Below are 25,015 nucleotides of genomic sequence, written 5' to 3'. Positions count from 1 at the left end.
GTCACGTTGTCCTTTCAAGGAGACTTACAGCTGCGATGCTTCCTCTGTGTTGTTTTTGTACAATGAAAACCGCTGCCATCTGTGACTACCTGTTTGGCATTGTGAGGTTTCCCCTGCTGCCTGATGTGTCTGAATTTTCCCCTAGTCCTCAGCCTGTATGTGACTGACACACAGCATCACAGAGACAGACTGAGGTCCTCTACCTGAACAGTTTCTCCACCTCCATCACGGGAGATGATGAATGGCACAGCACTGAACCCAGTGCTTTGTCCAGAGGGGCTCCCAAGAAATGCTTTCTCACTGCACATCCTTAATTCTGCTTTCTTTTTTTGGTGGTGGTACTGAGGTTTGAACTCAGGGTCTTGCACTTGCTAGGAAGGTGCTCTACTACTTCAGCCACACCTGTAGCCCTTGTGTTTTTGCCTGGGCTGGTCTGAACTTCAATCCTCCTACCTCTACCTCCAGTGTACCTGGGATCACAGGTGTATACCACCATATTTAGCCTATTTGTTGCGATGGAGTCTCACTAACTTCTTGCCCTGGGTGGCCTTGAACCTTCACCTTCTAGATACCTGCCTACTGAGTACCTGGATTATGGGCATATGCTACCGTACCTGGCTAAATGCTTACTTCTTTTGGGGAGGGTGTTTGTACTGGGGATGCTAGCAAACAGTCTACACTGAGCTACATCCGTAGCCCCTCCTTAATTCTGAGATACATTTTTGCACAGGTGTAATGATTCCAAATTGGAGTATATCTTTCAATCCATATATACATTTTATAGCATTTTCTCAAAAAGCTTTTGCTATTATAATTGATAATATTATAGTCAAGAGACAAGTTGATAATGAGCTGCTTTACTTGCATGTTTCTTTATAAATTAAACTTTTCCCATTTAGTTGGTTGAGTTGTAAGTCAATAGCAGACTTTTAGTATCTAGAATTATACTTTCCTTCCATTCACATAGTATCCACAGACATGAATTGTGAAATCCCCTATTTGATACCTGAGTCTGCTCTGACTGTGAGCCAGGGCAGTCATTATTCACTAACCAACAGATAGCACCGATATCCAGGAACCTAAATTTCATTAGTGATTTAGGAATAATTATAGGGCACTCTCACTGTCCTGTCTCATCATAGTGCAAAAACATCTGTTTGTCTGCATTCCGCATACTAAAATGCTTCTGTCTGTCTCGTTATTTTTTCTTGTGTTGAAGGCCTGGTGCTGCTTGTGGGGGAACTTTCAGAAGTGGGGCCTAGTGGGAGGAAGTGAGGCTGTTGGGGGGGGTGTGCCCTCACAGGGGACATTGGGACCCCAGCTCCTGCCTCTTTGTCTTAGCTTCTTAGCTTCCGTGAGGTGAGCACCTTTGTTCCATCAGGTGCCCCCACTGTGATGTTCTTTCTGCCTTGCTTGCCATAGGTTCGAAAGCAACCAGGCCAACTGACCATGGTTGAAACCTCGGAAACCATGAGCCAGATAAATATTTACTCCTTATAAGTTGTTCTGTCAGGTATTTTGTCAGTGATGGATGAAAACTACATTGTATCTGTGTCTGTTTTCTGTTGCTGTAATACAGGACCCATAAGTGGAAAATTTATAAAAATGGAAGTTTATTCAGTTCCTGGTTCTGGAGGCTGGGAAGCCTGGAAAGGCATGGTGCTTTGAACTGTTTGGATTATGGTGAAGGTCTTGTGGTGCTTCCTGGCAGGGCAGAGGCAAGCCTCCATGTGCAGGAGAGACAAAAAAAAAAAAAAAAATCCATTCTTGGAATAACTGATTTGGTCCTGTGAGAGCAAGGGTTTACTGACTCCCTTGAAAACTAACCCAGTTTCATGAGGAAGGCCTAATCCCTCTTAATGACCTGGCTAGTACCTGTGACTAGCAATTGCCTTCTTAAAAATTTGCCTAATTCTTAATGTTCTTTTTGCTGTCTTTTTCTCCAGTGTTTTCCAACACTCTTGTCCTGTGTCCCTCGGTGTGGAGAGCGGATTATGAGAAGCCTATGAAAACTGGACATAAGCAAGCGAGAGGCAGCTCAACAGCTTTTCCTAAGATGTTTATCTGTAGGCCAAGATTGGCACAGCCCAGGCCACAGAAGAGGAAAATGCAGAACAGCTGTTTCTCCTAAGTTGTTTATGTTCAGAGAAGCAGGAACGCAGGTTTCTCCTGTTACAATGTCACGCCCCTCCCCGAGAACCACTGCTCCACCCTGTTTACCACTGGGTATAAAACAACTCACTGAAGGAGGACACAGGGCTTTTGCTTTTTAGCTTTTTGATGGGGAAGGCTTTGGCTTTAGATTTTCTGGCTTTTGGGCTTTTGGCTTTTTGGTGTTGGAGCCTTTTGGAAGGGAAAAGAATTGCTGAAGGGAAAAGATTGCTGAAGGGGGAAAAAGAATTGCTGAAGGAGAATTACTAAAGGGGAATTGCTAGCAAATCTGAGGGCCGAGACTTTAAGAAAGCTAAAGACAGAACGTGGGACAGTGCAAGTCTGAGCACCAAGGCTTAAAACTAAAGAGAACATGGGACAGTGCAAATCTGGAGGCAAAAACTTTAAGAGAGATTATGCTAAAGAAAAGCTAAGAGAAAACATGGGACAGAGTGAGTCTAAGGAAAGAGGTTTTAAAGAACAGTGAAGCAAGGTTTTAAAGAAGACTTTAGAAGCAAGGTTTTAAAGAACTATAAAGGAGTAAGGCCTTAAAGAATAAAGATAGAGAAAAGAAGCAGAGTAAATGAAGAGAATAATAGAGAAAAGAAGCAGTGAGTGTTGTGCGTCTCCACCCAAGTGCCCAACACACCTGATCCCACTTTCTGTCTGTCTATCACGTGTCCTTTCTGCATCTTCCATTGCTGCCCAGTTAGCCCCAGTTAAGTTCAGTAATAACAAGGGAGCAAGAGAAAGCTCGCTCCAACTCAGTATTTTCTTTCTTTTTTTTTTAATATTTTCTCCATTTATTTAGAATGTTACAGGAGCCTTCACTTCAATTTTTTTTTTCATTTTTCTTTTATTATTCATATGTGCATACAAGGCTTGGTTCATTTCTCCTCCCTGCCCCCACCCCCTCCCTTACCACCCACTCCCCCCCCCACCCTCCTCAATACCCAGCAGAAACTATTTTGCCCTTATTTCTAATTTTGTTGTAGAGAGAGTGTAAGCAATAACAGGAAGGAACAAGGTTTTTTGCTGGTTGAGATAAGGATAGCTATACAGGGCATTGACTCACATTGATTTCCTGTGCGTGGGTGTTACCTTCGAGGTTAATTCTTTTTGATCTAACCTTTTCTCTAGTACCTGTTCCCCTTTTCCTATTGGCCTCAGTTGCTTTAAGGTATCTGCTTTAGTTTCTCTGCATTAAGGGCAACAAATGCTAGCTAGTTTTTTAGGTGTCTTACCTATCCTCACCCCTTCCTTGTGTGCTCTCGCTTTTATCATGTGCTCATAGTCCAATCCCCTTGTTGTGTTTGCCCTTGATCTAATGTCCACATATGAGGGAGAACATACAGTTTTTGGTCTTTTGGGCCAGGCTAACCTCACTCAGAATGATGTTCTCCAATTCCATCCATTTACCAGCGAATGATAACATTTCGTTCTTCTTCATGGCTGCATAAAATTCCATTGTGTATAGATACCACATTTTCTTAATCCATTCGTCAGTGCTGGGACATCTTGGCTGTTTCCATAACTTGGCTATTGTGAATAGTGCCGCAATAAACATGGATGTGCAGGTGCCTCTGGAGTAACAGTCTTTTGGGTATATCCCCAAGAGTGGTATTGCTGGATCAAATGGTAGATCGATGTCCAGCTTTTTAAGTAGCCTCCAAATTTTTTTCCAGAGCCAACTCAGTATTTTCAAAGTGCTCAATCTCATTGACAAAAATATTTTAAGAGAAGGGAAAAATCTGAAAATTGATTAACTTCCCTTCCAGCTGTATCTGTGCGGAGTGTTTTATAGTCATTTCGTAGTGATTATATAAATTAAAAATATTTGCTTACTATTTCAGAAGCAGATTTCCATGCTCTACTCAATTTTTACCTCTTAAATGTGCACAATTATTCTGTGGTATAGGTGGTTTGTGGTTAGTTACATAACCCATCATTTCTTTGGGAGTATTTAGAATAGTTATTTGACTCAACTTTTTCATCTTTTGATTTTTTTCTACTTGCCAGTGGGTGGGATTACCTAGTGAAAGAATGGGATTCTTTGTGCAAGCTCCAACATTTGAATATTTTATGAAAGGTTGGGCTCATCTTTCCTCAAACCAAGTGGGGTCTTCCTAGCCTGAAGCAAAAAGAAACTATCAAGGCTAAATGTCCCCAAACCATCTGTCAGGTGCAAGCTTTCTCCCTCTGGGGATCCTGGATACAAAAAAAGATATGCCTTCTCTGATTTGGGGTTCAAGTCCTGAATCTGGATCACTTTTGGATTTGTTTTGTCTTTTTCAGAGGATCCCAGACCCCAGCCACCTGCCCTTGGTGGCTCCATGGAAGACCTACCCTCTGTTCTTTGGCACTGCCATTTTTTCGTTTGAAGGCATTGGAATGGTAAGAGTGGTGCTGTGGTTTGGGCCTGAGTGTTCCCTGGCATCCTTGGTGTCCCTGTCGTCTGTTTTAATGCTGAGGAATGCTGTCAGAAATGATCTTCTGAGACTTACTGGCCAAATAGTGAGTGATGCTTCCAGATTCTGTGGAAGATTCTAGCTTCAACTTTTGAAGACAAATTATATGTAATTATAAATGTTTATATCCAAAACCCCTCGTGTCTTACCTCCTGTGCACACAGTAAGCAGTATTATATGTGGCGATCAGTAATCTGGAGCCTAGAGTTAGACTGAATTAGGGCAAGTCCTGGCTCTGCCAAAGAGTAGCCTGTGTGACCTCCTGCAAGGACTTAACCTCTATGAGCCTTCATTATTTGCTCCTGAAAAGGGAATTTAATGACTAGTAGTTGTTAGGATTAAATAGGGTATATGTAAAGTGCTTTGCACAGTCCCTGACATGTAGTAAATGTTCAATAAATTTTTATTTTTATTAATATTACTAAATTAACTATGGACTTAGTAAACCTATGACTAATTCCTCTGTCCTGGAACTTTGGTGTGGTGTATTTTCTATGTGTAAATGAGTAGCCTTCACTCTGGCTTAGCTTCCCACCCCCTTCCCCCCATCATTACTGTGTGTGATTTCACCAAATTCCTTTCCTAAAGAGAATCTGCCAATCAGCTGTACCTAATTTGATTTTCATTTGTATTTTTCATAATAAAAGTGAGGATCTTTCTCTGAGAGTTACTAGCTTTATTGGCCAAAGGCTTGAAAGTAAGAAGTCCTTTCTCCTTTTGTGGTATTTCTTTTTCTTCTATTTAATTTCCCTAACAGTTTATTTACTTTCAAGGTAACATAGAGCACAGTGTGGTGGTACATGCCTGTAATCCCAGGTTGAAGGAGGAGTGTTGGGAATTCCAGGCCAGACTGGGCTACATTGTGAGACCCTGTCTTGAAAGAAAAGATAAAAGAGCCTAGAAACCTGACATTTTTTTTTTTTTTTGTCGAAATAATGAGGATTGGCCCAGGTGGGGACAGTGGAATGTGTTGAGACTATAAAGTGGCAGGGGAGGCTTCGTGAGTGATCACTTTAAATCCCAATTGTCATGAGGTTTCAAACTTATCCCTGTGCTCTCTGTTGGGGATCCTCATTGCCCCTGAGAACTGTCCCACCTGGATGCAAAGACACAAAGGGTTAGAGGCCTGAGTGGGCCAATGATTTAGGGATGTGAATGCAGCCCCAAGAACTCAGGACTTGCAAGAAATGGCTGAGAAAGTTGGAAGGATGCTCACAGACACATGGACGTGGGGTCTTAGGAACATCGGACTAAGTTTTTATTGATTTCCCAGCCTTCCTAGCTGCACTGCACACGAGTTGTTCTTTTTGCTTGCTTTCCCCAGCCAAGGCTTGGGTACGGAGTCACCTGTTAACTTCATTATTTGATACTTTAAGATGTCTTTGTGTTTTCTGTGGTTAGAGTGTTAGAATGCTGCCATTTTGGCTCTTGTTCTGGATCTAAGTGTTGCTCAGTATGCCAGGTCAAGTGCCAGGCCACACTGTGCTTACTGCTGTTTGGTGAGGTCCTGGAGCTGGCAGTGGTTGCTGAGGATGGGTGGAAGTACAAGGCTATGGCGCCCTCAGCTGGGCCTCAGCAGTGGTGTCAGGGCAGCACAGACCTCCTGTGGCCATACAGGCAAAGGAGGAGAGTGAATGTAACCAAAGGTCAAACTGTGCTCTGCACTGCTTCTCTTTAGATGGCTCAGAGTCAGTTGTGGCAGGTTGTGAGCACATCACTGTCACTCCTGTGTCCTCCCATTCCTCAGTGAACTCACCATCATGAGGGGCCTTTGCATTTGCCTATGTGAAAGAATGCCGTGATATGACTGAGGAGGCAGCATGGCTTAGTGATGTGAAACTGGAGCCTGGAAACCAGGCTCAGTTAGGCACCTGGGACTTAAGATCCTCTGTTGAGTCAAGCTGTGTCCACACCGCAGGTCCTTTACCTCAGAGCTTCAACCCTTTACTGCTGGCACTGCCCCACTGAGGCAAGAAAGTCTGCTCTAGGAACCATATTTACAGCTTTCCCTGACCTGGGTTTCACATTTTTAGACAGGTTAGCTGGAGCTGCAGTCTCAAGTCAGGTGTCAGGTCTGCTGGTTGCCATGCATAACCCTCAAGGTGAAGGGCACTTCCAGCCTGTGGGGGTCCTGCTGCAGGATAGCTGCCCTGGGCCAGCTATCATCACCCTTACCTCTTACTCTCAGGACCCTTGGTTTGACAGTGGCCTCTGGAGTTCCTTCTACTCCTGAGAGTGAAGCTGCTGATGAAGTAACTTTGTTTAGTAAAGAAAATGCACCTTTGGGGTCTGGGAATAGTTACTTTTTTCTGGCAATGTTTTTGTTGGCTATTAATTTTTCTTTGTTTTGTGCTCTCTCCTCTCTCAATACTTTCTCTCATAGGTTCTGCCCCTTGAAAACAAAATGAAGGACCCCCGGAAGTTTCCAGTCATTCTGTATGTGGGGATGGCCATTGTCACTTCCCTATACATCAGCCTGGGGTGTCTGGGGTACCTGCAATTTGGAGCTAATATCCAAGGCAGCATCACCCTCAACTTGCCCAACTGCTGGTATGTGGGGAGCACGGAAACTCAGAAGCAGGGGCTGTTTTCAGAAGTGAATGGGTCAGAATCTGGGTTCTTCCTTTCAGTTGTCATCCCATCCTTGCTACCATCCTCACTGGCTGCCCTGAGCATCAGTATTTGTTTGGATAAGTGATTCCTCTGGAGGCTTATTCTGAATTCCTATGTGGATCAGTTGTCTGTTAAGGACCATATGTCATTCCAGATAGACGGCAAGAGAGGAGGGCAGGTCTGTATTTGGTTACTAGTGTCTGCAGTGCCTCTCCCTTGGCAGTCACAGGTGTTACATGGAGACGGGAGCATGTTGCTGTGGACCATGAATTGTGGGGTGTCTTCTTGTGTGCCTTTCATTGGTCGATGCACTGTAGGGAAACACTGAACCATATTGAAAGACTTAGATGTAAGCAGTAGTTCTGTTTTGAAAATTAAGACATTGTGGAGAACAGCTGTTTGTTGACACTGAGAAGCTTGTTAGTGTCCCAAGGAATAAAAATAACCTTTCGGTCCAACCTGGCCGATGCATCTGGGTGTGCTTTTAGGAGTTCCGATTGGTGAAACTTTGGAAGAGACAGATTGAGAAAATCAAGGGCAGTGCTTGTTCAGTAGCGTCAGCGTGTAGCACAAGACGCCCTAATCAGCAGGAATCTGAGGATCAAGTTCGTTACACAGCCAGCCAAGCGGTAGCCCTGAAAGGGCCCATTGTTTGCAGAAATTGCTTCTTTTTCTTTCCTTCTGGTGCCAGCTTTGAAATTTCTAAATGCTCTTTCCAAATGCTCAGTGTAACTGTGTCACCTTTCCCCAAAAGATGGAAAAGGTCAGGAGCAGCAGAAGCAGCCCGTATCATCTGATGCACTGATGAGCACCTGTCTTTCCTCTCCCGCCCCAAACCCAGTCACGCTCATCTGTCTGCCAGTGTTCAGGTATCACTTAATCTGACTGTCCCCGTGGGAGACTTGGCAGGTCTCCAGGGAGCTGGAGAGCTTCTTCAGTTATAGATCCAGCAGCAGGGTGGAGGGAGTCTTGCCTAGGGTCACCAGCTGAGTTTTCCAAACTTTATCATCTGTACGTGAGCAAGTGAGACTTTCTACTTGTCCACCCCAGGGTGATTTCCTGCTTATAGCTTAAGAACATTGTCTAGGAGTTGAGTTCAACCACAGAAAAGGTCAGTGCACATTTTACACGTGCCAAGTGACCACATTTAAATACATATTCATCAAGGGAGGCTTGAGGTCTCTTACTGCTTAGTGCCTGAGGGTCTTATTCACAGTGGAGATTTGCTGCCAGGCAGAGTGACCTTTCTCCTGAGCGATCAAGTGAGGCCCATAAGAACTTTGCTCTGCTGTGCACTGGGGTGATGAGTTGGTAGTATCCCATGGGGAGTTAGGGTCTCCCTAGGAAGCCACTTCTGAGGCCTTGGTGGGACAGTATGGGTAGTGGCTTCCTGTGGGGCTTGCATGGCCAACAGCTGATTCTAGAGACACTGAGTTGGATGGGAAGGATCTAAGTAGGCTTGTTATATTTTACTTGTATTTTTGATTACTTTAATTTTTGAAAGGAGGTATGTCCACATCTACAGATTCCAAATGTTCAAAACGTGCGCAAAGGGTCTTAGGCTACCACACCTGTCCCTAGAGCCCAATTTCAGAGGCAGCCACACTGCCAGTGTCTTGTGTTTCCTTTCTGGATGGTAATTGTATGTGACAGTGTGTGTGTGTGTGCGTGTGCACGCATGTGTGCATGCCTGTGTATGTGTATGGGGAGTCAATTTTCCCCTCATTTTTCTTTTTTAGATGAATTGTTGCCCTTGGTAAGTACCATATTACTTCATGCTTTTTTTTGCTCACTAGTATGTCACTGAGATAGTCCCTATCAGCACCTGGAGTTCTGTCTGCCTCATACATTTTAAGAACTGCCTGGGTACCATGATCTATTTAGCCAGTTCCCCACTGGTTAACATTTAAATTGTTTCAGTCTTTGCTTCTAGCAAGGCTGCAGTAAAATAGTTTGAATACACGTTTCTGTGCAAGTGTGTTTGTGAGATGAATTCCTAGACATGAAATTGCTGGGTGTTAAGGACTTGAGGGTTTGTGACCTTGATAAGTTTCTTCAGGGCACTATCTCCGACAGTGTTGAAATGTGCTGAGCAGGCATGTGATGGGGCCCTGCTTCTCTGCAGGTTGTATCAGTCGGTTAAGTTGCTCTACTCCATTGGCATCTTCTTCACCTACGCACTGCAGTTCTACGTCCCAGCTGAGATCATCATCCCCTTCTTCGTGTCCCGAGCACCTGAACACTGCGAGTTAGTGGTGGACCTGTTTGTGCGCACTGTGATGGTCTGCCTGACATGTGAGTAGAAGGCAAGATTAATTGCCACATTTGTTTTTTCCCAAAGGGCACCCAGTCCCCATGGTTCCCATGTGAGAAAGTATGTTGTGAAGCCACCTGTGCTAATAGGCAGAAATCTTGGCCCACAGCCACCACTTCAGAGGTAAGGCACATCCAGACGGTGGAATGAATTGGTTCTGTATGTGCTCTAAGGGTTCACAGGTATGGGGACAGCAGTGTATAAAATGCTGCGGCATGGTGGCATGTGCCTCTAATCCCAGCACTTCGGAGGCAGACAGGAGGATTGCGAGATCGAGGCCAGCTATATAGTAAGATCCTGTCTCAGAAAGACTGACTGACTAACTAGCTAACTAACTAACTAACTAAAATGCTGTTGAAATGGTCATAACTCAAAGTAAAGGCATACAGTTGCTGTCCCATATAAAAGAAGGTAAGTATCTAAAAGAGACCCACTTCGCTAGTCCGTAATAAGTATCTGTTACTTTCATAGAGGTAAGGGTTGGTTGTTTCAGAGGGTTTTCCATTTTGAGCTGGGACAGTACAATCCTAGACATTTTTTTCTTATCCATCTTTCAAAATGCATTTCTTAGACAGTGTCTGTTGATTAACTTGGGTTGTCATCTCTCTGTGATTTATTCTCCTTTCCCCAGTCCTAGGCCAAGGGATGTGATTTAAAAGACAATGAGGGCATCACTTTATTTTCTGTTAGCTGAAAACTTTTGTAACTTTTTTCCCATAGCTTCTGTGAATTAGTAGACTGAACAAATTGGCCCATAAAATCTTATTTACATTTCTAGGAGATTTGCAATCATTTTCCAAACTAAAATACTTGAAGCATAAGTTTAGTTAGTTAGTTTTTGGCTATTTGAGGCTTTTATTTGTTTACTTATTTTTTTATTTTTTGGTGTTACTGGGATTTGAACTCAGGGCCTCACGCTTGCTAGGCAGGTGCTTTACTACTTGAACCATTCCGCCAACTGTGTTTACTTATTTTTATGTTTTATTCTTTTGGGACAAGAACTTCTTTGCTTCTTATTGTATTGAGACTTTCCTGAAAATTTCCTTAAATTACTCAGTTTGAAACTTTGTTTTTGGAATAAAGATAGGTCGATATAATGATTAGTTACTTATTTGAGATAGGGTCTTGTTATGTTGCCCTAGGCTGACCTTGAACCCAGCCTGGGCTACATAGTTAATTAAACTTGTGATCCTCCTGCCTCAGCCTCCTGAGTTCTGGGGTTATAGGCATGTGCCACCACTCGTAGCTTATACAGTGACTTTTTAATTGAACCAGAGCTGGATATTTTAGAGATGAATGATGTGAATGTTGTCTAGCATTTGTGTGTAATCTGGGGAGTCAGAAATGCCCTATTGGCTGTTAGCAAGAGAAGAGCACGCAAGAAGCCCTCCATTCTTTTCATCCATATAAGAAACATGAGGACTGGACTAATGCCTGGTCCACACTGAACCTCTGCAGGCCACCTGCAGTTCTCTTCATTTTACTTACAGTAGGTGGAAGCTCAGCCTCCTGAATCTCCATGTGGAAGGAACTCGCTAAAGCTAAGGAGGCGACCTTGACCTTCTGGTTTCATCTTGCTAGGTCTCCTCAAGATTTATTTCTTGCAGGGTGGTGCTGGGTAGGAGCTGGGCAGCCCTCCAGAGCTCATGGCAACCCAGCTCTGGCTGCTACCTATGGCTCTTCTTTGGCAGAGTGCAGGCCCTGTCCTAGACCTGTGTGTGGAAATAGCCCTTGGGGCAGGTAATTCAAGGCCCAAGCAATTGCAAAGGAAGGAATGCAATGTAGTTTGCTTTTCCCACAGATTACCTTGACATGTGCTGGTGAGCCAGGCTGCCTGCCCGGTAGACTGCCCTTTACCAGCAGCTCTGATGCTTCCATTCATATGTATGTGTTTCCCCCGAGGATAGATTAGTTCTAAGTGTTGAGACAAATTCCATGTGTACAGTGGCTTATGATGTCAATTCTGAGTGCTCCGTTCTTTAGTCTGTAGAGCATTGGAAGAAAGGATTGGGATAAACCAGTCACTGGTGGCTCACTTCTGTAATCCTAGCTACTTGGGAGATTGAAATTGGGAGGATCGCAGTTTGAAGCCAGCCTGGGCAAATAATTCACCAGATCACTATCTCCAAAATAACTACTGCAAAATGAATTGTAGCTGTGGTTCAAGCAGTAGAGCACCTGCTCTATTTAAACCCTGTTTAAATCCCAGTCTCACCAAAAAAAAAAAAAAAAAGAAAGGATGGAGGTAGTTCAAATAATTTACCTTTTTCCAAAGTGGCTCTTCTAGAAAAAGTAGATCTGTCTATGTAAAATTTGCTACAATTGACTTAGCAGATTCTTCCCCTCCTGTCGAGCTGGGTGGGACACTGGGTCGATCCCCCACACCAGCTCTTTCTTTGCAAGCCTGGCTTAGTTTCTCTGAAGCATCCTTTCTGCCCCCACTCCCCTCTGGAGGCAGCAGTCCTTGATTCTTGGACTCTTGGTTTCTTGCTTCACTTTTCCTGGCTTGCTCTGTGGACCTCACCTCCCTTCTCCTGGATGACGCTCAGAGAGCACCAGCTGCTCTTGATCTTCAGGGGTGTGTGACTGCTCTTCTCTTCTCCTGTGATCTGTAGTAATGTAGCATCGCACTGTCATTCTAGTAAAGAAGGCAGCCCTTCATCTATAAGAGCTCTTTGGCATCTCCTACCTTCCCCGGAGACTTTGAAGTCCTTGTGGGAATCAGTGCAGGCCTTTCACGGTATTGCCCTCTTAAATGTTTTTGTGTGAGTTCCTTTTGTTCTTGCTTCTCTGCTCTTTCAGATGCCATGCGCAAGGTTGATTGGTATACCACTTCAGATCTTTGATGTAACTGATTATTTTCAGTTACATCCATGCATTTTAGTGGTAGCTTGTTTTCATGGCTATCTCCAGTGTCTTCCTGTCTTCTCCCCCAGCTTTTCTTCCCCTTTCTCACCCTCCATCTTCAAGAGAAATGGGGGATTTGGTCCATCCTCACTTTTATTCTCATTTGGAGTTCAACTTTGTCTCCACAGTCGCCTATCCTCCTGAAGGTTACTGTGGCTGATACCTAGTTTTTATGCTTAATTTTGGACTGTTGGGGAGAGGGTGAGGGGAAAACAAGCAGTTCAGGGACTGGTGCTCATTTCTTTACCACTTCATACAGGGTACTATTTTCTTTTTTTTTTCCATTTTTTAATTAATTATTTATTTTTTTGTTATTCATATGTGCATACAATGCTTTGGTCATTTCTCCCCCTTGGCCCCCCTCCCTTACCACCCACCCCTCCCCCTCCTTCTCCCTCACCCCCTCGATACCCGGCAGAAACTATTTTGCCCTTATCTCTAATTTTGTTGAAGAGAGAGTATAAGCAATAATAGGAAGGAACAAGGGTTTTTGCTGGTTGAGATAAGGATAGCTATACAGGGAGTTGACTCGCATTGATTTCCTGTGCATGTGTGTTACCTTCTAGGTTAATTCTTCTTGATCTAATCTTTTCTCTAGTTCCTGGTCCCCTTCTCCTATTGGCCTCAGTTGCTTTTAAGGTATCTGTTGTAGTTTCTCTGCGTTGAGGGCAACAAATGCTAGCTAGTTTTTTAGGTGTCTTACCTATCCTCACCCCTCCCTTGTGTGCTCTCGCTTTTATCATGTGCTCATAGTCCAATCCCCTTGTTGTGTTTACCCTTGATCTAATGTCCACATATGAGGGAGAACATACGATTTTTGGTCTTTTGGGCCAGGCTAACCTCACTCAGAATGATGTTCTCCAATTCCATCCATTTACCAGCGAATGATAACATTTCGTTCTTCTTCATGGCTGCATAAAATTCCATTTGTATAGATACAGGGTACTGTTTTCTTCAAGTGCATGAGTTTGGAAATGCAGACTTAGCAGGTGACCTTGTATGAAAGGAGAGCTCTGTGTGTGTGCACATGACTTATGTGGAGGTGGAGTGGTTAACCCACCTGGGGGTGTCTGCAAGCATGGGATAAGTCCTTTCTTCCCTCTCCTAAAGGCACTGACCCATCCTCAGTGATTGGTGCTAATTCTCTGTGGCATTCGCCATGTGGTACATTGTACTTCATTTAGGTATGGGAAATTCAGAAATCTACTGGTAAAGATGTAATAGCTCCTGTGTTGTTACACCTTAATGAATCATAAGGCCTGTTCAGACCAGACCACAGTTGTAGCAGTCCAAGCTGTCACACCTTCCAGAGCAGGCAGCATCTAGGTCCAAGCAGAGTGGCTTCTTGTATCTCTTGGCCTTTGACCCTTAGTCTTGCCTCACTAGTGAGCTGTGCAGCTGTGGGCCCTCCTTGGAGTCCTCACAAGGCCTCAGATTCTCCACTGTAAGATTCAAAGGTGTCTGTTCTTGGAGGTTTTTCTCAACTCAAAATTCTGAGTCAATGTGGCTATTTGGGTCTTGATTTTAAACTTCTACAAAAAGTTTTAAAAGTTTCCTTTAAAAAGGAAAGTTAATGTAAAACATTGGGGGATACAAGTTCTCCATGTGCCCAGGTTTAACAAAGGAATGTCTACTTCGCATCTTACTTTCCTTGTCTTATCCTCATGGGCAAAATACTTGTAGTCAGTGTATAGACATACCTTTGTTTTTGCATTTTATTTAATATTATCTCAATATATATCTCATACTAAATATTATATTTAGTATATTATATCATTAATATTTCATGACTGTATGATATTCTATCATATTGGTGGACTGTATTTAAGCTGTTGTCTTATATTAGATATGTGGGTTGTTCTCCTTGTTTTTGGTGTTTTTTCTGTCTGTACCTTCACCAAATGAAGATCTGTTTGTCCTAGAACACTGCTGAATTTTTGTTTATTTATTTACTTACTTATGATAATGAAGATTGGACTTAGGGCTTGTACATGCCAGCCAAGCACTGCCACTCGAGCCACATTCCCATACTGTTTGCTTTTAGTTTATTTTTCCAGATAGGGTCTCACTAACTTTGCTTTGGCCGACCTCAAACTCTGAATCTTCCTGCCTCTGTGTCCTAAGTAGTTGTGATTACAAGAGTGTATCACTACACCTGGTTTATTTTTGAGATAGGGTCTCACTAACTTTTGCTTGAGCTAACCTTGATCCTCCTCCTGAGTTAGACCACTGTTAATTTTGAAATGGGTTTCTAGATATTTAGAAGCAACATGGTAGGTTCATCAGTACTGATTGTGATCAAGAGTTCCCAACATAGGAGCTTGGAGTATTTCTGTAAGTGTGCGATTGTTCTTTTGAGTGCCTTGCTCTTCTTTTGCACACAGTTAGCTCTTTCTGATGTGGTCAAAGGCTGCAGAACCCCAGTGTGTTCCTTCTGACCTTGGCAGCTGCCTCATGGTTCGTGTTCTTTAAGGCTCTGAACCTCAGCTTCCCATATGGTCTGGTTTAGGCTGTTCTTACTTCCCCCTTTTTTGTGGTGTCACAGCCTCCCCTCACTGCTGCCAAAAGCTGTGTGACTGCAGTGGGGAACATGCTGTCTTCCTTGCTGTGTGGGGGAGGTTTCACTTTTGGGGGTGGGTGTGGGGAAGAGCGAGAGGTGGGTGTTCCCAGTTGACTGCTTCCTGAGATGTCTTCCTTCTCAGTTTCCTCTTTCCAGGGAGCTTTAGCTTTAGAATAAAGGCATTTCATGTCTCAAGTAGCTCATTGCTGTCCCTGGAATCAAAGTCCTCTGGCACAGTAGCAAAGCACTCATGCCTGCTGTTGAGCCCTGGGGCTATTGATGGCGATGTGGTTTGGGCATCTGTCCTCCTTTTCCTCTTCTCTCACCATGTTTGTGGGGTTCACTTCCTGTAGCTCTGCCCCACCAAATGTCAGGCTCTTTTAGAGTTCAGGCATGGAATCTAGTCTAGGTAGGAGAGGAAGAAGGGCTTCTTTTTGCAGTCCTGTGGTCTTGGCTTTAAGAGAAATGTTTGCCCCTTGAATGTACCTCAATTAAGAACACACATGCTTGTCTTGCATATGCATTGTAGTAAAAACAAAAACAAGTTTTCAGGTTGGTTGTTAAACTTGAAGAAGTGAAAGATCTCTGTTCATCCTGGGAAATGACTGTGGCCCCACAAGCTTCTGTTTGGTCCCTCTGACCTCTTAACACAGAGTGAGTCTCTCTGTTGCATCATGGGTTAGTGTGAGCTGGGAGGGGTAGCTGTGTGACTTGACATCTGCCCGGCTCCTTTCCTGTGACAGGGAAGGCTTCCCTTTCCTAGAGGTGCTCAAGTGGCTGGCCCATGAGCAATAACTTACAGTCTTTCATTGGCACAAAACCAGGTAGGCTAAGAGTTACTTCTTTGACCCAGCCATGTGTTCCAGGCAAAATGCCATTGCTCTGCTGTGCCACTCTGGAGCCATGCACAGTGCTGCCCAGCTGCCAGTGAGCTGAGGGAAAGGACCCAGGACATTATCCTAGGTGACCAACACTCTTCTGTGCAGTGTCTTAAAATTTCAGGGTTGGCTGAGACTTCAGGGGTCATCCCCAATTACTAGTCACCTTACTTTATAGGTCAGCGAGCAGGCTCTGAATGGTGAGCTGCTTTGCCCTGGGCCACACAGCTTGTTTTAGAGCAGGGACTGGTAGTGAGGTTAGGGAGCTATAAGCATTTGTTATGTGCTTGTTACGGCTGTTAGTTCCTTACATGAATGATCTCATCTCTATGTAGACTGAGAAGAATCTAGAAGTGAGCTGTCTAGTGAGAGGCTGGGCTTTCTGAGTCTGGAGCCAGTGCTCTTTACCTTATCGTAACATTCCTGTAGTCCCTCTTGGACTGCCTTGGTGCCATTTCCACCCACTGGAACATGTGGAACAATTGCCATGAGCTTGGTGTCAGGCAAGAGATGACCCAACATCAGAGAAGGCAAGTGTCTCAGTCCAGGTCACCCAGCAGATCAACTCCTGATGAGCATTAGATCACCCACGGTGAGAACCTTTTTGTCATCAGCCTACAATTCTTAAATTCAGTTTTCCTCTAAATTCAACCCTCAAGGTTTGGGTGAATCATCAACTCTTCTTATGTAGAAAGAGCCAAGGGCTGAAACAGACCATTTCCTTTGCAGGACAAGTTAAAAACCTGCACCCTGCACAGCTCCAAAGGCCTGAGATTATGTAGAGGATAATGGGAGTTGCTATCATAGCTTATTAATAGAAGAAAGAAAAGATGAAAGATCACCCTAGGGGCTAGCCAGGCAGAGATAGATCTGAGGCTTCATGTCCTTGCGTTCCCTTTGTTCTCAGGCTTTGAAATCCTTGTCTGATTCCCTTTGGCAGAGCAGAAAGCAGCCAGGGCTGACTGTGTACCGTATTCTCTGACAGATGCTTGCAGTGGCCTAAGGAAGTTAGCTGTTTCTCTTCCCCCTCCTATTTTTCACAGAAGGATCTTTCTGCTGGTCCTCCAGACACTCTGCCATCCTTCTGTGGAATCCTGTGCTTTCTGACTCCTCAAGTCTGACTCCTCTGAGGTCATTGTAAAGGTCCTCATTTAGTCCTGGCTCTGTCACTCAACCATTGGCCTCTCTGGGCCTCTGTTTCCATGGGGAGGTAACTACATGGTGGAGTCACACACCTGTGAAACTGAGGCACATTCACCTGGATGAGAGGGTGCTTAGCAGTGCTGCCCATCAGATGTCAGTGACATCCTGTAGTGATGGAAATGTTCTGTCATCTGTTCGTCTGGCACAAGTGGCTGTTGAGACTTTGGAATATAGCTAGTATGAATGAGGAATTTATTTGATTTTAATTGATTTGGAGTTAAATAGCCACCCATAGCTGGTGGCTACTGCATTGGACAGCATAGCTTTTTGGGTAAGTGTGAGGTAGGGACATGAGTCTACCCTTCTCTGGTAAGTCTTGGTGGCCACATGTTTCATCTTGCTGTCAGGAGTGGTGTTCCAGTTTAAAACGCAGTGTTGCACTTCAAATCTGGCCTCTAAATACCATCCAGTCCTCTGTCTGGTGCTCAGCCAAAGAGGCAGCAGTGGAATCAGACACTGGAGGCAACACTGGTGCCTGGTGCTTAGAAGTTCTGGTGGTGTCACCATGGCACCATCTTTAGTGGGACCTGGTGCTTTACAAAAGCAAGTTAGAGCCACAACCTGGTAGAGAATGAAATTCTGGAATCACTGAGGTGATGTGTAAGCTCTGGATTGCTGTCTCCACACCAAGGTCCCCAGAGGTAGCCCAGTGGTAGAAAGATAATCACCACTAGCTGGTGGTGCCCTTTTCACGACCACAGCATACATGCTAGGGATGGTAGCACTATATGTGTTATGTCCCTTATGTGTCGCCAGCCCCATCGTGACATCTCTACACATAGGAGCAGCTAGTACTCCCATTTAGCCAACAAGAAAATGGGAGCATAGAAAGGAGCCACAAGTTCCCAAAGTCACTCAGCTCATGAGCAGCACAGGATCTGAATGCAAAAGCCAAATCCAGAGCCTATGATCGCCAATTAGCCTATGACTTACTGGCATCTGCTCACCTGGTGGGAAGGTCACTTAGATGGGGACAGTGGGCTGTGTGGGCACCAGACTGAGAGTGAAGTCTTCTCTTTGCTACAGATAGCACTGTCTGACAGTCATGATGGTGATTGGTATGGCTGTGGAAGCTGACAGTGTTTCCTCATTCAGCTTGCCTTTCTTTGTCAGTTCCACCTTCCTTACTACCATGGCTGAGTTTCAGATTGGATGCCACAGGTTGTCCAGGCATAGGGACAGGACATTGTGTGGGGCTTTGCCAAAGGTCAGTCTGCAGACAAAACTGCCTTTTTTTTTTGCCTGTATGAAAATGATCTGTGCAATGGGTTTCTCATGGTATATCCCCAGAAGAGGAAGTGATGGAAGTGCTCCCATTTAGATCTCAACAGAGGACTGATGTTTGTGTTGGAGGTACTGTTGGTAAGGAAATGAGCAGACTCGGGGACAGTCTGCCTCCGTTCCACTCCATGCCCTTCCTCCTTTGATAGAGACCAGCTTACCCTGGAAGGTAGTTTGGTTCCTTTCTTTAGAAAGATGGAAGTCAAGCCAGGCATGGTAGTATGAATCTGTAACCCCAGCACTCAGGAGACAGAGGCAGAGGCCAGAGGATTGCAAGTTCTAGGCCAACCTAGGCTACATGCTGAAATACTGTCTCAAAAAAAAAGAAGGAGAAGGAGGTGGGAAAGAAGGAAGGGAGGCAGGGAGGGAGGGAGGATTGGAGCTAGGAGACCCTAGACTCTGAACATCTTCTGCTGCTCAGAGATGGGGCTGAATATCCGGTGTCTAAGTTTTCTGAGAGCTCTTCATTCCATAAGATGGACAGAAGCTGAATTTGTTGACCAGTGCGATCTTTTCTAGCCCTGGGCAGTCTTGAACAGCCATGTCCTCTCTCTCCCTTCAGGCATCCTGGCCATCCTCATCCCCCGCCTGGACCTGGTCATCTCCCTGGTGGGCTCCGTGAGCAGCAGCGCCCTGGCCCTCATCATCCCGCCTCTGCTGGAGATCAGCACCTACTGCTCAGAGGGCCTGAGCCCCCTCACCATCGCCAAGGACGCCCTCATCAGCATCCTGGGCTTCGTGGGCTTCGTGGTAGGGACCTACCAAGCCCTCTATGAACTGGTCCAGCCAAGCAGTGGTCCCATCTCCATCAATTCCACCAGTGCCTTTGTATAGGGATCTGGGTACATTCACTGCATCTGCCCAGCCCCGACTTAGTGTGTCCCCTGGTCCCTGTCCCCAAAGCCCCATATATGGTCTAGCCTCTGGAGAAAGGCAGGGTCGCTGTCGGGGTACTCCTCCACCTGATACCTGGGTACCCTGGCCAGGTGAGACTGAGTCAGGGGTGGGGGTGGGTAGCAGACATTTGGGAGGAACCACTTGTGACAGTGCTATCACCACTCATTTGTACTTATTTTAACCCTCATTGTGTCCCTCCCTTAGCAACTGTCCCCCTCCTCTGACCCGCCTCACCCAAATCATTCTTGTTGCACAATTCACTTTATTTAAAAATTTAGTGTCCCACACCGCATGTTTTGTCCTTTCCTGGGCCAGGCATAGGTTAAATAAGTGGAAATTTCCCTCTTTATAAAGCCAGGCCTCTCATCTCTCTCTCAAATATTGTACCTCAATAGTCTACTTATTCAAGTCTCAGGGGGTATTGGGACCTACCTAGAGGTTTACAACCAGCTTCCAAAGCTGGATGTTTTAATCTGGACTCTCTCTGGCTTCCTGTGATCCCTGGGCCACACCTTTGAGTTCCTCTCAGTGGGTCACAATACTGTGTTCTTAATTGTTTTAGCTCTGAAAAGATATCAAGTGCTGCCTAAGTTGAAATATTTGTATTTTATTTAAGATTAGATTTTTGTTTTTAGATCTGGGGTTATGATAAATTATTTCTTCCCCAGCAACTTTTGTTTAGCTTTTTCTGGGGAAAAACCCAAAAAACAAACAAACAAAAAAATGCATTCCAGGAGACGCCTGTGTCAGTCCTCGGAGCATAGCTGAGTGCTGCAGGTTTTAAGCAGGACTGTGTAAATGAGGACCTCCACAGGGAGGCCCAGGCCTTATCTGCGATTGGCTGCATTTCATACTCAGCACATACTGAAGGATTTGGGAGATACTTGTGTAGGTACTAGACCAAGAGCCAGGAGGCCAGGGCACAGGTTTCTGTCAATGGAGGCTTCTGTGGTGGTCACTTTGTGTGTCTCCCACTTTTCAGCCTCAGCAGCTGGCCAGGAAAAGGGAAGGCCACATTCACTTGCTATCATGCCAGAAAGACACCACTGTGTTGCCTTCAGAAGCTGAGGTCAGTGGGCAGAGTCTGGCATTGAGTTTGTAGGATTCACCACAGCTGATCTTACACTACACATGCTTGGTTGTTTACAGTTGGAAGAGGACAGGGCAGAAGCAGTGTCCCACTGCAAGCTGCTTCCAAGCCCTGGACTTCAAAGAAACCACTGAACCCTAACTGTGCCCATGTCTTTCCCCCAGCCCACCTCCCTGAATGTCACACACAGCCTCAGGGCTGGCAGGTCAGAATGGGCCTTCAGGTGAGGGAGCAGACGTCAGAGGAGGTAGGGACAATATGTTGCCTCTCTAAGCTGCCATTTTTTCTTCTTGGTGTGAAGAGGATTTCTAAAGGGCATTCATTAACTGCCCATCTCTTCAACTGTGTACGTGTGTGTGCATGTATGCGTGTGTGGGTGACAGGGGATTTCATATCTCCTCCACTCTTGTCACCAGGCTCTCACTTATCTAGAGATATGGTTTGCCTTGAAAGTTAGTGAAGGAAGAACAACAAACATTTATCAGGGTTTTGCTTTGTGTTTTACGAAGCAGTGAGGGCCATGGCCTACCCTTGCAGCCCGCCTTTTTTCTCTTCTGTTCCAGAGCCAGCCAAGGGACTTCCAGGTGAAGGAATGGGAAAAGTGGACTTGAGTGCAATAGTTCCTAGCTAACAGTTTGTAAACTTAGGAAGATGGTCCCATTCTGACTTGCTGTCCCTTAGAACAGTGACACTTCCCCCACCCCTTCTGTTCTTTCGTGGTCTCTAACAGGTGCTTATGTGACCAGGGTTCCAGCTGGGATTAGCAGAGACCTTGCCCTCTGAATTCCTGGATTTAGAAGTGACCAAAGCAGGCTCAGAAACTGGCATGCCTGTTTATAGACCCAGGCTCTAGCAACCCAGCTCTGAGCCTGGCTATTGTCTGAAAGCTGTCCTGAGAGTTGCTTTAGTGATAAGGTACATACCAATGGAAGGGGCCATCCCTGTGTCCTGCTCACAGTCTCCTTGGTGGTGGTCACTGTGTGCTTGGAGCTGCTGAGCCTTCCTGTCCAGGTGACTTCTAGGGCCTGGATGGAAGTACTGAGGTCCTCCGGCCCCAGCTCTCAGCAGAATACAAGTTGGTGCTTCAAGGCCCCTGGCCCTGAGAAGGTGTACAGGGAGCCAACTCAAGCCTTAGAGTTTCTTAAAGCTACTTTGGCATGACCTATGCTGTTTGACTTCTTTCTTGTGCTCCTATGGCATTGATAGCCTGACTGCATGACTCTTAGAAGACTCAGGTAAAGCTACTGACTTGCCAGCTCGCAGGCACAGAGGAGAGAGGAAGCCAGAAGAAAATGCTGCAAGTGGCTGCTGGGCCAACTGAGTCCCTTCTACTGCCCACAGGGCTTCTCCTGTCAGAGCCCCGGTGTCTTCCCTGGCTGGCTGGGAGTCTGCTTCCCAGCCTCTCACTGTGGTCCGACTCGGGGTGCTGACATTTAGACATCTGCTTGTGGAGTAGCAGGTCAGATTGGAGTGACCATGTGGCATGATTTAGCTTTGACCCTCCCAGTCCTGTCTCATGTCTCCAGCCAAACTCACCGGCTGATGCTCACCGCTCAGTCTGTCCCCACACAAGGCAGAAGGTGCAGTGTTATCAGTAGTCTTAAGGTTGGTCCAAACATTAGAAAAATAGTATTTCCCTTCCCAATTCTCAAAAATTTCCCTTCCTGCAGTCCCATCTGTGTTTGACACTACCTATTTGTTCACCTCATCTCAGAAATACGAAGACTCAGTTGTCTGTTTACAAGCTTTCTATTCCCTGCTCCCAGCAAGGGCTCTGTAGCTGGGGTTTTCTTCATAGCTGCTCACTTGTTTCAGACAGTACAAGGGGCAGGGCAGGATGTGGTGATTGGAAGGGCGGCTGAAAGTCTGCCTTAGAATTTAATTTTGCAGAATACATCAAAAATCTCCAAAACCATTAGGGGAAAAGAAAGTGATAAGGATTGTCTTTGAAATCATGGTCAATATTTCTAGGCCATTAGTCCTGCTGGGGAGAAGGCTGTTTGCTCTGACAGCGTCAGCCTGTTAGGTTTTTTCTTTTCCTGTGTGTTGCTGAGTCATTCTCTGGCCAGAAGACATATGTACATACGTGGTGCTGGCAGGAGGTGATTAGAGGGCAGAAGTGCCTAGTGTTAACTCTGTTCGTTGGTTTAAATCAAGGTGATGCTGGGAAAGCTATTTTCTTTTAGTGAAGAGAAAAATCAGGTGGCTGTCTTGTAAACCTTGTCAATGGATGTGTGAATTAGAGAACCACCGTGCAGCAAGTCTTGGTAACCAGACAGTACTGTTACGTTATGTGCCTACATCGCTGTGTATTTCCAGCATGTGCGTAGACATGTGGACCCTGTCAGGGCTTGTAGATCTATGTCGGGTTGTGCACATGCATTGTGTGTAAAACTTTTCCTTTTCAATAAATGAATTTTATTTTTATTTTTGAGTGGTTGCAGTCTGTGTCTTTGTTTTTACACTTTAAAAAACTCACTTAGATCCCTTTACTAGATTTTAGGTTAAAATATTTATCAGTTTTATTGTTGTTGTGACCAAATACCTGACAGAAACAACTTAAGGGAGGAAGGATTTATTTTGCTCATGGTTTCAGGGTGCCAGTCCATCGTGGCAGGAGTGGTGTGGCAGGTCAGAGTAGTTCACATCTTGGTGGCCAGGAAACAGAAAGGGAATTCTGCAAGGGGCCGGGGTAAGAAGTAGCCCCTGTGGACACACCCCAGTGACCCATGTCCTCCAACCAGGCTCCACCTCCTGCCTCTGACCACCTCCCAACAATGCCCTCATATTATGAATCCATCAGGGGATTAATCCATTTATTAGGTCATTGCCTTCATGATCTAATCTCTGCAAACACCCTCACAGACACCCCCGAAGGTGTGCTTTGCCAATCCCCCAAGCATTTCCCAATGCAACCAACTTGACAGTTAAGATTAACATATGCAATGTTTCTAGCTTATGCCAAGAGTTCATGAGGGAAGGAGAGATAGGATGAACCATGGAACCAGCCAGGAAATTGAGATGTGCCCCAGAAAGGGACCAGAATATTTTTTTCTTTTTCTGGTACGAAATCCTGCCTTCCTTAAATCTCTTCCTGATTCTCTTGAAATCCTGAGTAGGAATTTTTAGTGTTCTCTGTGTATAACAGATAAGCCCCATAATATGTTTGATAGTTAGTTTTATTTGTCAACTTGGTCATTCAATCAAACCTTAGGTATTGCTGTGAAGGTATTTTGTAAATATGGTTAGCATCTATAATCAGTTGACTTTAAGTAAAAATTATCCTTGATGATGTGGGTGGGCTTTATCCTATCTGTTGAAAGTTCTTAAACAGATTTCCCTGAGAAAAGAAATTCTGCCTCAAAAAAGAACGCAGCATCAGCTTGTGAGTTTCTAAGATGTCAGCCTGTCCTATGAATTTTACACTTGCCAGCCTCATAGGTAAGCCAGTCCCTTGAAACCTGTCTCTGTCTTTTTTTACACACCATACACACACACACACACAGTCAGAGTGTACTTAACACCCTGTTTCAAAGTCACCTGTTCTGTTCTTAGCCCGAACTGGGAGACACACAAGCCTTTTGGTTCCAGAACCTGAGCATTTCCCAAAGCCCGGCTGAGGGAGCCATGTCCTTAAGGATTGTTGTGACGTTTAGAGGGAATGTCATAACATTTCCATATTTCATAAACATGAAGGCTTTCTGAGAGTTTTTCCTGAAATACTCTCTGATGAAGGAAACGGAGGCTCAGGTGGTTCTGTCTGCTGTGTGACTGTCATCTGTTCATTATGATGTCTTGCTCACTTCCTTTGTGCAGAGCACTCAACACTCAAGATGGTCTACTTCTTGAAGTTTTTACTCCTGCTCACATTCACACCTAGTGGCTGTAATCCTTCCTTCCAGAAATCCCGGCTCCTCAAGGCACACCTGTTGTGTTGCTGAAGGCATCAACTCAAGTGACAGTAGACCGAAAACTTGGACCCCAAACCTGGGCTGTGTGGTAGGTAGGCTGACTCCCTTATATGCAGCCCACTGCCTGTGTGCTGAGAAGCTGTGCAGCTTTAATGGTGCACTTTATTAGGCTGGCTATTGGTCTCCTTCATCTTTAAAAAAAATCAGAGTATAATTTATATATAAAATTCTGTTTTTCAACTGTATAGCTGATGAGTTTTGACAAATGCATGCTATCATGTGATCATCATCTCAGTCAAGATATAGAATATTTTCTTTACCCCTATTACACCCTATGCAGTCCATACTCTCCCCATACCACTTAGCCCTTGGCAACCCCTGATTTTTTTTCATCCTGTTTTGCCTTTTCTAGAATGCCATATTTAGCCCTCTGTATTGGCCCATACATATGTAGCCCTTTGTGTCTGGCTTCTTTCACTTAGCATTATACTTTTTATATTCATCTGTGTTGCTACATGTGTTAATCTGTGTCTTTTTATTGCTAAGTAACATTTGATGATTTTTTGTTTATCCATTTACCAACTGATAGATGATTGAGTTACTTTCAGATTTTAACTATTATGAGTAAAACTGCTATGAATATTCATGAGCAGGTCTTTACAGAGCCATATATTTATTTCTCTTGTGTAATTGCCTAGAGAGGAACTAGGGGGCTGGATGGTAAGTTCATGACTTATGAACC

The 25,015-nt window shown here is 44.9% G+C and overlaps 1 protein-coding gene across 5 annotated transcripts in view; it reads left to right on the top strand.

Moving 5' to 3' along the window:
• The window catches only part of Slc36a1 (solute carrier family 36 member 1), a 44,482-nt gene extending 21,693 nt beyond the window's left edge, over nucleotides 1-22,789 (top strand). For 3 of the 5 annotated variants that reach the window (XM_020181090.2, XM_074057162.1, XM_074057163.1), the window contains exons 8-11: nucleotides 4,447-4,545; nucleotides 7,003-7,169; nucleotides 9,358-9,527; nucleotides 18,938-22,789. In XM_020181090.2, coding sequence (XP_020036679.1) covers nucleotides 4,447-4,545; nucleotides 7,003-7,169; nucleotides 9,358-9,527; nucleotides 18,938-19,209 — 708 coding nt within the window. In that variant the 3' untranslated portion in view covers nucleotides 19,210-22,789. The other 2 variants (XM_020181093.2, XM_020181094.2) reach the window with 2 other exon arrangements.
• Nucleotides 22,790-25,015: the final 2,226 nt, after the last annotated feature.

The sequence above is a fragment of the Castor canadensis genome, chromosome 16, assembly GCF_047511655.1.
Source record: "Castor canadensis chromosome 16, mCasCan1.hap1v2, whole genome shotgun sequence".
Classification (NCBI taxonomy): Eukaryota; Metazoa; Chordata; class Mammalia; order Rodentia; family Castoridae; genus Castor; species Castor canadensis.
Note: the sequence above shows the minus strand (reverse complement) of the source record. Positions and strands in the feature narration are given on the sequence as shown.